Source organism: Myotis myotis, unplaced genomic scaffold, assembly GCF_014108235.1.
Source record: "Myotis myotis isolate mMyoMyo1 unplaced genomic scaffold, mMyoMyo1.p scaffold_m19_p_2, whole genome shotgun sequence".
NCBI classification, from domain to species: Eukaryota; Metazoa; Chordata; class Mammalia; order Chiroptera; family Vespertilionidae; genus Myotis; species Myotis myotis.
Genome location: NW_023416324.1, coordinates 159873502 through 159888363, shown reverse-complemented (window position 1 = coordinate 159888363; position 14862 = coordinate 159873502). Strand labels below are relative to the sequence as shown.

General features: G+C 54.0%; 1 protein-coding gene across 3 annotated transcripts in view; it reads right to left on the bottom strand.

The window, feature by feature from the left end:
- PDIA5 (protein disulfide isomerase family A member 5) overlaps window positions 1–14862 on the bottom strand; it is an 84869-nt gene that overhangs the window by 52004 nt on the left and 18003 nt on the right. For 2 of the 3 annotated variants that reach the window (XM_036350192.1, XM_036350193.1), the window contains exons 2-3: window positions 11064–11190; window positions 8105–8192 (exon numbers count right to left, since the gene is read on the bottom strand). In XM_036350192.1, coding sequence (XP_036206085.1) covers window positions 8105–8192; window positions 11064–11190 — 215 coding nt within the window. Of the gene's footprint in view, window positions 1–4924; window positions 5101–8104; window positions 8193–11063; window positions 11191–14862 lie in introns of those variants that run through there. The other variant, XM_036350194.1, reaches the window with a different exon arrangement.

Genomic DNA, 14862 nt, shown 5'->3' with positions numbered 1-14862 from the left:
GAAACTCTACCCTAAAGCCCCGTGGGGATGCCATACCCGCCTCCACCCACTACGGCTACCACAGCCTGGTCTGCCCATCCCGCAGGCTGAGGTGAAGCCACGCTGACAGGCAGCAGGTTCGATTGGGAAGAACTGTGTCTGAGGTGCCCTTTCCCTGCCTGAGTTAATTCCCCAGAAGAGAGGGCTCGACTCAGGATGCTGACAACTGCTCACTCAGCACTTTCCGAGGCCAGCTTCGTTCTGCTGCGCTCAACTGTGCCTGTGACCACCTACCGTCCACTCAACTGCAACGACAAACAGCGTCAGGAGCCAAAACCAAGTCCCAGTGGGCCCACCCTGCCACGCCCGTGGTGGGCACTCCGACTGCAAGGCAGCCTCTGCAGGGGAGAAATGCCACCCCATGCTGGCTCTCTCTTCTGCCAAGTTGGCAAGCCTCTTCCTGTGACTTTCATGAAGCAGAGAGAGAAGTGGCAGGGCTCAGAGTCATTGCAACCCAATCCCTGCCTGCGGGCTGACCCCCTCCCTGGGAAAGTCTGCCGCAGCCTGAGACCCCCGTGAGCCCAGCAGGCTTAGGAGCAATGCTGCCAACCCACCAAACAACGTGGCTGGTGGATGTGGGAGGCCAGCGGTCCTCCAGCCTGTTTCTCAGTGTGGATCCTGCAGCCTGTGGCCCCCACTCCAGTCAAGCCAATCACAGCTCTGTCTGTGCCACAGGACTCCCTGCTGCAGACTCCACACAACCCTCTTCCCTCCTTAGGTTCTAGAGCAGCCGTGGGCAAAGTACGGCCCGCGGGCCGGATCCGGCCCGTTTGAAATGAATAAAACTAAAAAAAAAAAAGACCGTATCCTTTTATGTAATGATGTTTACTTTGAATTTATATTAGTTCACACAAACACTCCATCCATGCTTTTGTTCCGGCCCTCCGGTCCAGTTTAAGAACCCATTGTGGCCCTCGAGTCAAAAAGTTTGCCCACTCCTGTTCTAGAGACACTGATCAAGGATTCTCTCCTCTCCCCTGCCCCTACACACACACACACACACACACACGAATGCAAATGCACACATTCTTAGAGGGGTGACACATTCTTCCTGTCCCCTCTGAGCACCTCCGCCACCCCCTCCAGCACTCCCTTCCCTGCTGTCTCTCTCGGCCATGCATCTCCACATCTGGCAAATGCATCTCCACATCTGGCCAATGTGTGCACTGACTGTCGCCCCATCAAAAATGTTTGCTCCATGAGGGCGAGGGCTTTGTGTATTCAGACTGCTTCCCCAGGGTTACAACAGCAGCTGGCACGGAGTGGGCCCTCTGTAATCACCCGAGTGAACGAGGCCCTGATTGACGCTGTCCTGCCACTGCTGGGAGGAGCCCTGCACTGCTGGCTTCCTGGGCTCTGGGCTCTGTCCGCTGAGCTCCAGGAATCCCGCCAGGTGACACTTCCTGATGGTGCTCTCTCAGGTCGGCTCGCCTCCCTCCAGCAGTTGTTTGTGTGTGTGTGTGTGTGTGTGTGTGCGCACACACACACTAATCGTGCAGTACAGACAATATAAGTCATAAGAGTTCAAGAAGGAGAGAGAAATTACCAACCTCAGGGACTTAGAAGGATCTTGGTTGAGGGATTAGACACAATTAATTGATCTTCTGGCTACCTCCTGCTGTCCCTCTCTTCCCCTGCCAGGGACTGAGCCTCTGGAGGGGGGAGGAGACATGAGCAGGGAGCAAGGGAACAAGATGCTTTGCTGGAATGGAGAGGGAGGCAGAAAACCACCATGCATCATGGAGAGTGGACTGGCCGTGCAAAGGGCCTCCCCTGCCACTCTGTCTGCTGGAGATGCAGGAGCCCAGCCTCCCTCTGCCCAGGTACTCACCCACCTCCCCTGGCTCTCCTCTACAGAGAATGTGGACAGATTTCAGAGGCCTGTGCACACTTTGCACACTTCCCCCCTAACCCTGGCCCTGACAGATGCGTGCACATAGACATTTCCTTTGGATTTGCTGGGGAGTGGCTGGCTGGGAGTGCGGAGTGGCTGCAGTGGGTGTGTGGAGCCATGCTGATCATCCAGGAGGTTGGCCACGCCCTCTCCTGGGGGTCAGACCCAGAGATGATGGAGGGGTGAGGGAGGCAGGAAGAAATGGGTACTGGAGGCTCAGGAAGGGGGGATGTGGCTTCCACAAGTCGCAGTCTGAGTCCCAGACCCTCCCTGGAGGCAGGCCCACCTGCCAGCTGGAGTGACTGATGGCTTCCAGATCTGGCTCTGCCATTCGCCAGCCTGTGACCTCTGGCGGGGCCTTGGTTTCCCGAGCTGCAAAATGTAGGAGTTGGGCAGATGAGCTAATGGAGCCTCCAACTCCTCTATGGGGTCAAGTATTACTGCCTATATTCTAACGGATGAACCAGGAGCCAGGACCCAGGACAGAGGTGGAGACTCAGAAAGATCTGAGCCTCCGTCATCTCTCTCCCAGCCCCCTGACCAGATCCTCACTCCTGCTCATGCCCACACAAAGCCGGGCAGCCTCAGCAGCGGGAAGAAAGCACACCACACTAAGAACCTGGCCTTGGCCCCTGCCTGTCTTGGCCACCGGGTACCCTTGGCTAACGCAGCTTTCCTGGGTTCCATCTCCCCATCAAAGAAAGGGTACATCTCTTTCTCCCATCTACCTCATCTGACATGGCGGGATCCCGAGCAGATGGGCCTGTCACCCCTGAGGTTGGTGGGAGAGGAGAGGTAGAAAGTGCCCTCACTTCAGAGACATAAAAAAATGGAAGCTAAGGAGCAAATGAGCAAGAAATACTGTCAGAGTGACTTCTAGATGCCAAATACCAAGGGCAATATGAACAGATGTAACTGGAGGACACGGGTGGCAGACAGAACAGTCCTGGAACAGCTGGCCTTAACCTTGGGCACACACTGGTGGCCAGGTAGTGCTCTCTGATGAAGGGGCCTGCTGCATATAGCAGGGATCCTCCCAGGTCTGGCTGTCCCTACCTCAAGAAGGCACAGGGTAAAGTATGAATTACACAGCACAGCTAGTAAAAGTGATGGGAACAGAGGGAGATAAGTGTGCCTTCTCCTCCTCCACCTGCCTCCCTAGCTCCTCAGCGGGGGCTGTGCCACCCCAAGGAGTGCCCGCTAACGGGCTGGGAAGTGTCTGAAGACACATCAACACAGCTCTCGCCTGGGAGTCTTCTCTAACGCACAGTAAGTCTCGTTAGACATGCTTACATAGAAAGGAGCAAATGCTAAACTCAAATATTCTTTAGAAGAAAAGCTAAGACTTCAAAATATGTTATGTCCACGGTGGCAGGCCCTAAATCCTGGATCTGGGAAGACAGCGCTGCTCCAGGGGAAATAAGGCAGATGGGAGACAGAGCAGGGGAGAAGGAAACTGTGGTTAGGTAATGACCTTGACCCTCAGAAAAGAAAGCAGTGAGCAGGGAGAGGGCAGCCTCAGCCCGATGAGAATCCGCCCCAGGAATTAGCATCCCAGGCCCAGCTCCCGCCTGCTGGCCCCGGCTCAGCTGCCCAGACAGCAGCACTCCACGCCAAGGCCGAGCCTGATGCCAGGCTGCGGGGCACGGAGAGAATACCATCTCTCTCTCTCTCTCTCTCTCTCTCTCTCTCTCTCTCTCTCTCTCACACACACACACACACACACACACACACACACACACACACACACACTTAGCCAGACAACCACCAGCAGCCAACCCGAGCGTGGCTGCTGAGGCCTGAGCCAGGAGGTGGAGTGAGGGGCAGGGAGAGCTGACAGATTCCTGGACAGAAGCCACACACCCTACAGACACCTCACAGCAACAAGTTGCTGGGGCTGGGAGAGGACCCACCGGGAGGGCTATGTGTGCCTGCAGGCACGTAGGCACCGGTTGAGAGGAAAGCGCCAGAAAAGCGAGAAAAAGAGGGAAAGAAACATCCACACGGAGAAGAGAGGAGGAAAAAGGTCAAAAGAATGGGCAGCAGGGACCAGAGCAGGGAAGAGGTGGCAGAAACTAGTAAGGGACAGAGAACAAAGCAGGAGATGGGAGAGACGCTCAGAAGGAAGGATTGGAAAGGTTTAAGGGGCAGATACCCAGAATGAGGAGAGACGCAAAGGAAAAAAAGGCCCCCAAAGACTGGAAGACAAAAGACTTACACACACACACACACACACACACACCCTGCACACCAAATCTGGCAGCTTCTGGGAGATTCTGAACTCAGCTATTTAGGGATGAGCCCGAACTCCAAGGCAGGCCTCCTGACCTGCAGGTGCACAAATTCCACTGCACCCGGCACTTCTTCAGGGTCGGAGCCAAGCACCCACGAGCCAGGGCTGACTCTCAAGCCCAAAACTTCCCTCAGAGGCACCCTCACAACCACCAAAGGCTCCTCACCCAAGAAAAGGCTGCTGAGGAACAAACACACCGCTTCCCCCTCCAGCTCCTTGCAAGTCCTGAACAGTCCTGCCCAGATGAAAAGTAACTACAGCAGCACAGGGTCTCTCCTCTCAATTCTATTCCGGAAAGAGCTTCCATGGAACCAGGAAAAAGAAAGAATTATTGTCCCATTTCATAGACGAGGAAATGGACCCAGGGTAACTGTCCTACTCAAAGTCATGGAGCTAAGAAGCAGCAAAGCCGACCCTTCCACCAGCCTCTGCCATTGTGCCACGCACGTCCTGACACCTCTCACCAGAGTTCTGTCTTCCCTCACCCTCGAATGCCCCTATTCCCTTCACCTGCTGTTTAAGGGGGAAAAGCAGAGGGGGCTGTTCCCTCCTGACCTTCCTTTCACCCCACTCCAGGCCCTGGTGTCCCCATCCCAGCCTCTGAGACCTCGCTGGCAGGGCAGGAGGCAGAGCCGGAGAGGACGGGAGCGGGGAACCTCGGAGGGCCTGCGGGAGGGAGGGGCGCTCTGGCTGCCCACCTGCTAGTTAACAGCTGCCGAGATAAAAAGCGAGCAGACGTTGGCTTGGCTCCGTTCCACCTACTTACTCCACTGCAGACGGCAACAGAAAGCGTTCCTGAGCCGCGTCTGCCCAGCCCCAGAGCGTCTCTTTCAGATTCATAAACACAGACTGAACGCATTTAGGACAACAGCGAGAGCTGTCATCGCAGGGCCCAGGAGTTATATGGTCGGATCCTCTAATGATTTACGGGGCACGTTCGGAAGTCTAGGAGCGGGGGTGGCTGAGCAGGAGGGCAGAGCCAGCTGGTGCCCTGGGAGTCTCATGTGACACCGGTCCATGAGAAGTGACGCCCAGGGTGGCCTGCGAGGACCAGAGCCAAGTTCTGTCCGTGGGCTGTTCTGGGGAGATGTAGCCGTACTCTGCCTCTGATTTCAAACAGGTACTCCTGCTTCCAACATAATCCATTATAGCTCCTCAATCCACCTACTTCTCTAAACCATTTTAAAAGCTATTTAACATTTCAGTTTACACTCCCTCCTACAGGGATACGTGGAGTGGCAACTACGTGCATGAAACAATCTATCCCTTTGTCTTAAGGTTACCTTTTAAGCTCTAAGGCGCCCTCTCCTCCTGTTTTCATTTAGCACATCAGTCACAGGATTCTTTCTCCCATTGGCACTTATACACGTCTCCGCGTGAGGCCTGCGTTCTAATCGCCTCAGTCTCTCTCCACACACTAGTCCGGCCCCATTTAGTCTTGCCCGTCCAGGGAGCAGAGCAGGACTGTGCCTGCCCGGCCACCAGCCAGATGACCCCAGGCAGTGCTGGGCCCACACCACACCTGCGGGGAAAGCCAGGGCACTTTAAAGACCTGACACTCTGAGGTATTTGCCCCAAACTTGAACTCTACCTCCTCTGTGAAGCTTTCTCGTCCTTTCCAGACAAAATTAAGTGACAACACAGATAGCCTCCATTTACAGCACCTTTAACCTGGACTGTAGTCTGCCTCCTCCTGGCACAGAGGACACTGCTATTCTTGAGGGGGGGGGGGGGGGCGGGGGACACGATACTATGTGCCTCAAAGCACACAGTAAGTGCTCGGGAATGTCTGCTGAGTGGATCCAGGTGGATGGAGCAACATCAAAGCTCTTCTGCCCACTTCTGCCACCTGCAAGCCTCACAAGACCCCCGTGATAAGGCCTCATTGGGCAAAACTGGCATCATCTTCAGCTGTGGAGAGTCCGGAGCACCTGTCCTCTCTAATAGGCTTTGGTGCTTTGCCAGTCATGGAGTGCACACCTGTCGAGCTACTGGAGACAGCGACACACCTGGAAGACAGAAACACTTCCAGACCAGGGATGGACTAGAATTCACCAATGGCTACAATCTCACCAATAGAGCAGTGGTTTTCAACCTTGGCTGCACATTAGAATCACCTGGGAATCTTTTTAAAATCCTGATTTCTGGGCCTCATCCTCCGGAAATTCTGTTTCTTTGTTATGGGGTGGGGCCACAACATTAGTAACAAAGAAACAGAATTTCCGGGGGATGAGGCCCAGAAATCAGGATTTTAAAAAGATTCCCAGGTGATTCTAATGTGCAGCCAAGGTTGAGAACCACTGGTCTAGAGGGCAGTCTCGTCCATTGAGTTGGTGCTTCAGTAAACCTGGAGGTGTGAGGCCAGGCATGCGTGCATGCGCACATACACACATGGCTTCAGCAAACACTGCTGGGCTAACACGTCGGCGGGTCTTACCCGGTGCTCTGTCAAAATATGAATCTCCTTCAGTCCTCTCCAGCCATTGAGGCCATGAAGTTCATTTGCCAAACAGCCATTATGGACTCAGATTGCAGGGGAAGAAGATTGCACTGGAGGGGAGCCCATGAAAGCTCACTTAACCCACAGGGTAGTAGCAAGGCTTGTGACTCAGGCAGGGCCAGCTACATCCAAGGCTAAAGACCTTTATGGGACACCCAGGACAAGAGCTGCCTCTTTCCAGCAGAACCCCACCTCTTCCCCAAACGAACTAACTGGAGTACAACACCGTTGAGTACGATTCTCCTTTCCCCTCCTCTTCCCAACTCCATGCTCCTGACAAACCCCAAGTCCAGGTGAGCAGTGGCTGGACAAAGAGGCTCTGGAGACACCTCTTGTCCTCAGTCAGAAGGACATGGAAACGCTGCTACCTGCCAAGTGCAGCACAGTGCCTTGCATACCGCTGGCGCTCAATAAACGTGTAAAGGGAAAGCCTGCTCTTAGCTATCTGTTTTCCTATGTTCATTCACTCTCTGCGTGTCTTTCTGTGCTTCTGCCAATCTACGCCAACTTGGGAGCTAATGATATGACAAGAGGTGTGTATAAATATAGTCCCAGCAGCAAAGCAGTGAACACAGAGAGATGTGGAAATTACTCCTAATGATGGGGAGGAAAGGGAAGCTGAGCACACCCTGCACTCCAGCTTCTAAACTCAAGAGAATCAGGGGAATTCCACCAACAGGCCCTTCCCCACCCTAAGAAGTAGCCTCTTTCCATGGGCTCCCTCCCGGGGGCTGCACTCGATTCCGACAAGAAAATCCCTGAGAGGAGGGAGGTCAGGATGGAGGAGGAGGAGGGTGGGAGTAGGAGGGAGAGGAGCTCACGGCACTGGGACAGGTGGGGTAGGGGTGGAGACACAGCTAGAGGAGAGAGCTGGAAGGGCTAAGCCACTTGATTCATCTAATAGCATCACCTTGGAAGCCAAGGCAGCAAACAGGTCAGCCAGCTAATTCCACCACCTTGGGCCGCAGGGAGAGGAGACCTCTGTTACCGGCCTGGACGGGGGTAAAGCCCAGGTTCTTGCTGCCAAACACCCTCCCCCACAAGCAGGCTTGTGGGTCACCCTGAAAATCACCTTGCCTCTCTAGGTACCAAGGCCCCATCTATAAAACAAGCCCCCCTCTGCCACCAACAAAATCAAGTGACACAGTAAAACATAAAAGCTCTCTGGAAGAAGGGAAGACGGACAGACAGAGGGAGAGCCAGAACTGCCTCCTCCAGGCCACAGGTGACCCTGCCAGGCTGCCAGGGAGGTCTTTCCGCAGCATCTCTCCATCCCATCCTCTCTTCAGAGTATTAATCAGGGACAAGTCCCGGCCCCGCTGGCCACAGCCTCCGAGCCCCCTGCCCTCCAGCCACGTGCCATGTCCCCAGAACATACCCACAGTCCACCCAGCAGATGGTGCCTTGTCCTTTCACTGCCTGGGCCACAGTGGACAGTAACCTGAGATGACTTTCAGCTGCAGCCTCTGTAAAAACAACAACCAAATATTAAACATCTGTGCCCAAGGACACCAGGCCATCCTGCCATCTTCTCTTGGGGGCAGGGAAGGAAGGAAGAAAGGAGACCAGTCCAGAACCCCTGTTAAAATATCGTCCTGGTGACCAACAGTTCTGGGAGGACCGCCCAGCTCATTCATTCCAGGAACCCCTGCTCCCGCCACATTCCTGGGCCCTTCCTCATGGACAGAGAACCCCCACATAAGCCACGCCTCACCCCTCACTCCTCTGAGCAAAATAGGTAACTCCCGGGAGAGTCTCTGACTCACTACCTTTCTGGGACAAATTTTGAAAATTTTATAACCACATAATGACAATTCTGTAACTGAAGTGGGAAATGAGTTTGCCAATTCCACCCTTGTCTGTCCTGAGACCTGATGAGGGCAGGGGCCCAATCCTTCCTTCCTTTGTCCATCAAACACGCATCTAGGGGCCCTCAGTACAACCTGGCGATCAGATGAAGTTTACATGTGACACTAGTCTCCGACAGACCAATGCCAAGTGTACCCACGTCAGATGTCATAGCCCACTTCCCAGGAAATGGCAGGGGAGGAACTGGGCCTGGCTGTACCTCAGGTGTCAGCTGCAGGACCGCAAACCAGGCCTTGGGCAGGATGGAGTGGACATGAGAAAGGAAGAGTGCTTTGCTGGGCCAGGTGTCAACTCCTATGGGTCTGGGCAAAGCACCTGGACTCTATTGTAGGAGGGCAGGTTCTTGGGGACGGAGCCTCTGTGGCCAGGATTTAGCACCGCCAGCCTGCAAGGTCCCACTGCCGAGTGGCTGTGGCTAGTGTGTCACCTCCCCCTGCCGTACCTGTGAGCGCATGTGCAAGGCCTACCAGGCAGACACTGGTGGGGAGAGCAGTCTGCTGCCTTCCCCCTCCGATACGTTCCAAAGCCAAGCAGACATGGTGTCTGAATTATTTGCCTCCACAGATCTCCTTTTCTAGTGCGGAGAATGGTAGCTGTTTGTGAACACAAAGCATGCGGAGCCTTTATGGGAGTGAACAAAAAGCATCATTCTAGAACCGTGCCAGGAACCCCGCCAGGGCACCAGGAGGAGGGCGCGGCGGAGGGGGAAAGGCCATCGCTCAGCAGGCAGATGGGCTCTGGGGAGCGGGAAAGGGAAACTGGAGTAGAGGGATAGGCAGCACCCCGCCCCTAGCCCTGCGGAAAGGGAGCCCTGCCTGGAAGGACGGGAGGGGAGAAACCCAGTTACTGTGCTGTCCTGAAAGCCCACGCACAGTCACAAGTCTAGTGACAGGCCTGGGGGGGAGGCAGGAAGGTAGGAAAACCGCCCATGGCCACTGCCAACGCAGGGAGGAGCCGGCACGCGGGAAGCATGAGACCACGCTTGGGAGAGAAAATAAGACCTCTGGGCCCTGCCTCCTGCCCTGCAAGCCCCATCTGGAGACCCCATCCACCTTCCCACCCTCTAACTAACCAAAACCATTTCCTGGTGGCAGAGCCCTCCTGTCCCTGCGGAGGTAACACATCGCTTCCTCCCTCCAGCAGAAGAAACAAGCAGAGGTGGAGCAGGGACCAGCTCGACTGACCAGCTTGAACGGCATCTACCGTCTACTAGCTGCGAGGCCTCAGACAAGTCAGCCACTCTCTCCCAGCTTCAGCTCCTCCCTCATAACCTGGACCTTATCTGACAACCTGCGCTGCCTCCCTCCTGGCAGAGGAGCGAAGGGGACCGTCCTGCAGAAGGTCCTCGAGGCGTCCTTGTACGATGATGAGCTTCCGTGGCGGGACGTACCCAGAGAGGAGCCAAGCGTGCTCCCACACCGACAACCGCCAGCTCCAGGAGCACCCACGGGGTGAGCCACGCTTATCAGGGCCCTACACCCAGGCCTCAGGAGCAGCTCTGCTTCTCCCTGGCCTCAGTTTACCCCTGTTCCTGACAGCAGAGAAAGGTTAGTCACATGCTGGGCTCCCAACAACAACCTCAGAGAGCATCTGCCAGGCTGCAGAAGAGCAAGGAGCAGCGTGTGCCAGGGTGCTGGGAGAGTGCGGGCTCCAGGAGGGACACACGTCCAAACATCCATCAGCCCCAGTGTAAACGAGTGTCAAGGATGAGCTGCAGGGAGAGCTGTGCCCGGAGCTGGCCCAGCCACTGGCTACTGCTTCTCCAGGGCACGGAGAACTTGGCATCCTCAGGAGCAGAGAAAACACTTAACTGTGCTGGAATAGTATCAACAGTCTGATGTTCAAAGTCACAGCCAAGAGCCGAGCAAACCTCTCTCCATCCACTCTGCCCTCGCCAGTCCCAAGGTCAGAGGAGGCAAGCTGCTGCTCCCACCCCCCTCCCTGAAGCCGCCCTGAGTCCAGTCCAAACTCAGCCTTGTGTTCCAATCCCAGAGTAGGACAGATGGGGGCCAGGCAGGGTCAGAGCTGCCAGCCTGGGTGCATGTCCCCAAGCGTGGGGCCAACTCAGCTGGCGACGGGCCAGACCAGGCTGTTCATCAACAGCCCTGGAGAAGCATGCCTTGGCAGGGCTGGCCTGTGCCTGTCCAGGAAGTCAGAATGTCCATCCCCAGTGTCCACAGTCCTCCTCTGTCCTCCTTCACACTCATGCCCTCTCCTAAGGCAATGAGGCTTTTTCTAAGAAACACTTATAGGAAGGAAGTGAATGACCTCTCAGGGATCCCAGATCAGCAGAACTAACGCCCCTCCGGGCCTTTGCCATCTCCCGTGGAAAGCGGACAAACACGGTGTCCCTAGGACCCTCCCTGCCTGGCTGTTGGTCCTAAGGTCTCCGTCTCCCACCTCTGGCCCCTCTCATTCCCTTCCTATCGCATGCCCTCCCCAACGGGTGACCCCAGGTGGGCACTCACCGGATTTGGAGTAAAGCACCAATACATTATTCCGGGTCCTGAGAAGTTTTTTCAAGTCCTTAGGGTCAGAGATCCTCTCGATGAGCGAGGAGACCTTTGTGGAGCACAGCCATCCTGGCAGGACAACCTGCAAATGAAGCAGACAAGGACGGTGAGCCCCGGGTCCCGGCCAGGCCTGAGGAAGAACAGGTGCCCATAGACCTGCTTCCTACAGCTTATCTCACTTCAGAGGGATGAGGGCACACCAACCCTTCTCAGGAGACTAGAGATGCCCTTCACCTCATCCCCTCGCCAAGTCACCACACACCCCAAGACACTTCCCCGCCCACTCTCAGTCTCCACATCACTCTCTTCTCCATGCACTTTCATAACGCTGCACGGACTGCATACAACACAAGCATGTGCATGGACGTACCTGCCACCCCCTCAATCAAGACCTCTCTGGGAGGCCAGTGTCTACATGCTACACTGCATCACACACTGGAGCAATGCGAAGACTCCATCCCACTCAGAAGCATCGAAACACAAAATCCACAGAGAAATAAGATCACCTCTGAGGTTCAGGATGGGAATGGATGGTGAGGGTGTTTCTGCTTGCCCTACTCAGCCAATGATCGCAGGAAACAAGCCAACAAAAATGAGCGGATTGTCCCCAAGAAGCCTGCAAACCTTGGGTTACTGGAGATACCAGGCACCTCCACAGGCACGTGTAAGATGAAAGCAGTGTGTGTGTGTGTGTGTGTGTGTGTGTGTGTGTGTGTGTGTTAAATACATGAATAAGGAGAAGTCACATAGCAGATCCCCTCACCCAGCCCACAAAGCTGGCCAACAGCCCCTTGCCTGGTTGGCAGAAGGCATAGGGGTTACTACATGCCCACTAAAATAAGGAAAGCTCTGCGGGGAGACACCAGGCAGAGGGTGGGAGTGTGGCCCTGAGAGAAAAGAGGAGATTAGAGAAGTCTATGAACTAAACCTTGAGATCAACCATCCGCATGAGCCCCATCCCCTAGCACCCCCTTTTCCAGAATGCTGCCAGTCTTGTTCCCCCAGGCAGGAGATTAGAGAATTTTTCTCTGGGTAAACTGAGAAGCCCAAGAAAAACAATCTAAAGACAGTGACTTGGAGATCCTGCCATGGAACAGCTGAATTCCCACTCCAATTCCTACTGTGAGGTGCTCTCAGTAAACAAGTGCCCTCCACCCCTCCCCACACTCAGTCTCTGATCATGTGATAGTTAGTGCCTTGCTCTTCAATACACACAGATAACGAGGTTCACCAGATATCTGAGGAAAGCCCTTAACATGAAAGGGACGAAAACAAACCAATGGAAAGATGAAACTAAAACTAAAAACAGCCAAATTAAAGCACAAACAGCCACATTAAAGGAACTCCAGAAACAGAAGAAAATAGACAAGAAATTATCAAAGAAATAATTTGAGAAAATACCCCAGAATTGAAGGATGCAAGCTTTTCAGTTGAGAGGGCTCAGCATCAAGAATAAAATTAACTCTCACCAAAATACATCTGTGCAAACATGCAGAACACTCCTGACAAAGAGCAGATGTGTGTTTCAAAGAAAAAAACACACACCACATATAAAAGACCAGGAGTCAGAACTGGCATAAGGCTGGTCATCAGCACACTGGAAGGCAACGAAGCATCGCCTTTGCGATTATCAGGCAATGTGGTTTCCAACTGGAATTCTATCACCAGCCAAACTGTCAATGGTGAATACAAATTTACTCAGACTTTAGATCTCAGATGTGCACGATTTACCACCAATGCACTCTTTCTCAGGAAGCTACTAGAACTCATGCTCTACCAAAACAAGATGTAAATAAAAAATGACAAAGACATGGAATCTGGGAAACAAAGGATCCAAGAGAGGAAAGAGGCAAGAAGAACTACCATACTGAGGGTAAAGAGAAGTCCGGGACAACTGTCCAACAGCCGACAGAGCAACCAGCCCAGAATGGAGCAAGGACAGAGAAATATGGAGGAATGTGGTCAATAAAAAGAGGCAACTGTAGATTACCTGATACGCTTAATCATATTGATCAGGGAAACTGTCTGACCAAAGTTACACAGCTAATGAAAAGCAGGGCCAGGACCCGAACCCCAGTCTCTCTCTTTGATCCCATGCCCTCTCAGTCCACTGCCTCTTTGCAGCCAGAAGTCTTGAGTTGAGTCTGAGCTCTGCCACTTAATAGCTAAGATGGCTAAGCAGCATCCCTCAACCTTCCAGAGGCTTAATGCCTCTCACATCTGACATGGAGATAATAACACCGCCCTCATGGGACTGCTGGAAGGATAAAATGGGATAACTTATCGAACATACTTTATAAATCATAAAGCACTCCAATAGCATCGTTACCATAATACGTAATACAAATTTCTATCTCAGCAGAACAAAAGACAGAAATGTAGCCACATTCTAGTGTTTCTAAATATAATCTGCCATTAGGTTTCAAGGTTCCTTCTCCCCAGGGTGAAACCATCCAGGAGGAGGAGTTGAGGAATGATCTCTCCCTCATTCTGCCCGGCCAGAGCTGGGGACAAGGCCTACAGACCACTGCTCTTAGGCAGCCCACCTTGAGAGCTCACCAAAAGGTTAATTCCACTTTATTGTTAAGTGTTATTTAGTTTACTGCTCCCAGAGAACGAATGGACTTCAGACTAAAGAGTTCATAGCTCAATGCACATGACTAAAGAAAAAAAGAAAAAAAAAATCTGTTGGAAAAACACACTGACTCTGCTCTGGTTTTAATCCTCAGATAATCTGCAGTGAAGAAAAACAACTACCTTTGCCCAGTAGCCTGGGGATTCTGACCTGTGGACCAGCCCTCCTGAAACTGGCAGGCATCTGTGCTTCTGGAACTGGAGAGAAGGAAAGGGGGGGGGAGGGGCGCGGGACAGCCCAGTGCCCGCCTGCCCAGGCAGCACAGTGGCGTAGCTGGGTGCAGCGACAGCCGAGTCTACAACAGAAACCACAAGAGCCGACCCACAGCTTCCTTCCTATAAAACTCAGAGAGTCCCTCAGGTCATCTAAACATCAGCCACCCCCAGAGTAAACAAACCACGGCCCAGGCCCAGCCAGCCACCAAAACCTCTGACCCAGTGCTCACCCTCACACAGCAGAGAGCTTAAGCTCAATGAGAGACTCACCGAGCAAATTGCCTCTGCTCGAACACCATCACCGGGCATGACACTGGGGCTTACACGGCACTGCCCATAGCAGGTCTTCATGGAGGGTCTGCCTCCTCCCCACCTCCCCATCCCTACCCCAGCCCCTAGACTAGAGGTAATTCTGGAGGACAGGGGCCAGAACAGCACCTGGCCCCTTGCAAGCCACAGGAACTGTTCGTCCAGCATAATAAACATGACAGGCACACTGGTTATCATGCTGGCCTCTGCAGAGATCACCGCTAGGAGCACATTACACAGTGAGTCCATGGCAGCTCTCGGGAGACCTGGAAGGGACCGCTGACACCAGGCCGACCACAGCACAGCCAGTGAGGGCCTGGGTGGGAGCACGGCGGGCGGCGGGAGAGGGCGGGTGGGGCCAGGCTGTGGGTCTTGAAAGCCTGGCTCCTAGAGAACTGCATTTGGCCATGACCTCAGACTGGGCAGCCACTAGGAAGCTGGAGGTGGAGGGACCCGCTGGGTGGCTGCCCAAGTGGAAAGAAATGGGTCAATCCAAGAGTCTTGGGGAAAAACAACAGAACTCAATGACTATTCCTATGTAAGCAAGGAAGAGAGAAGAGGCTAAAATGACCCCAAGGATTCTGGGCTAGGAGCC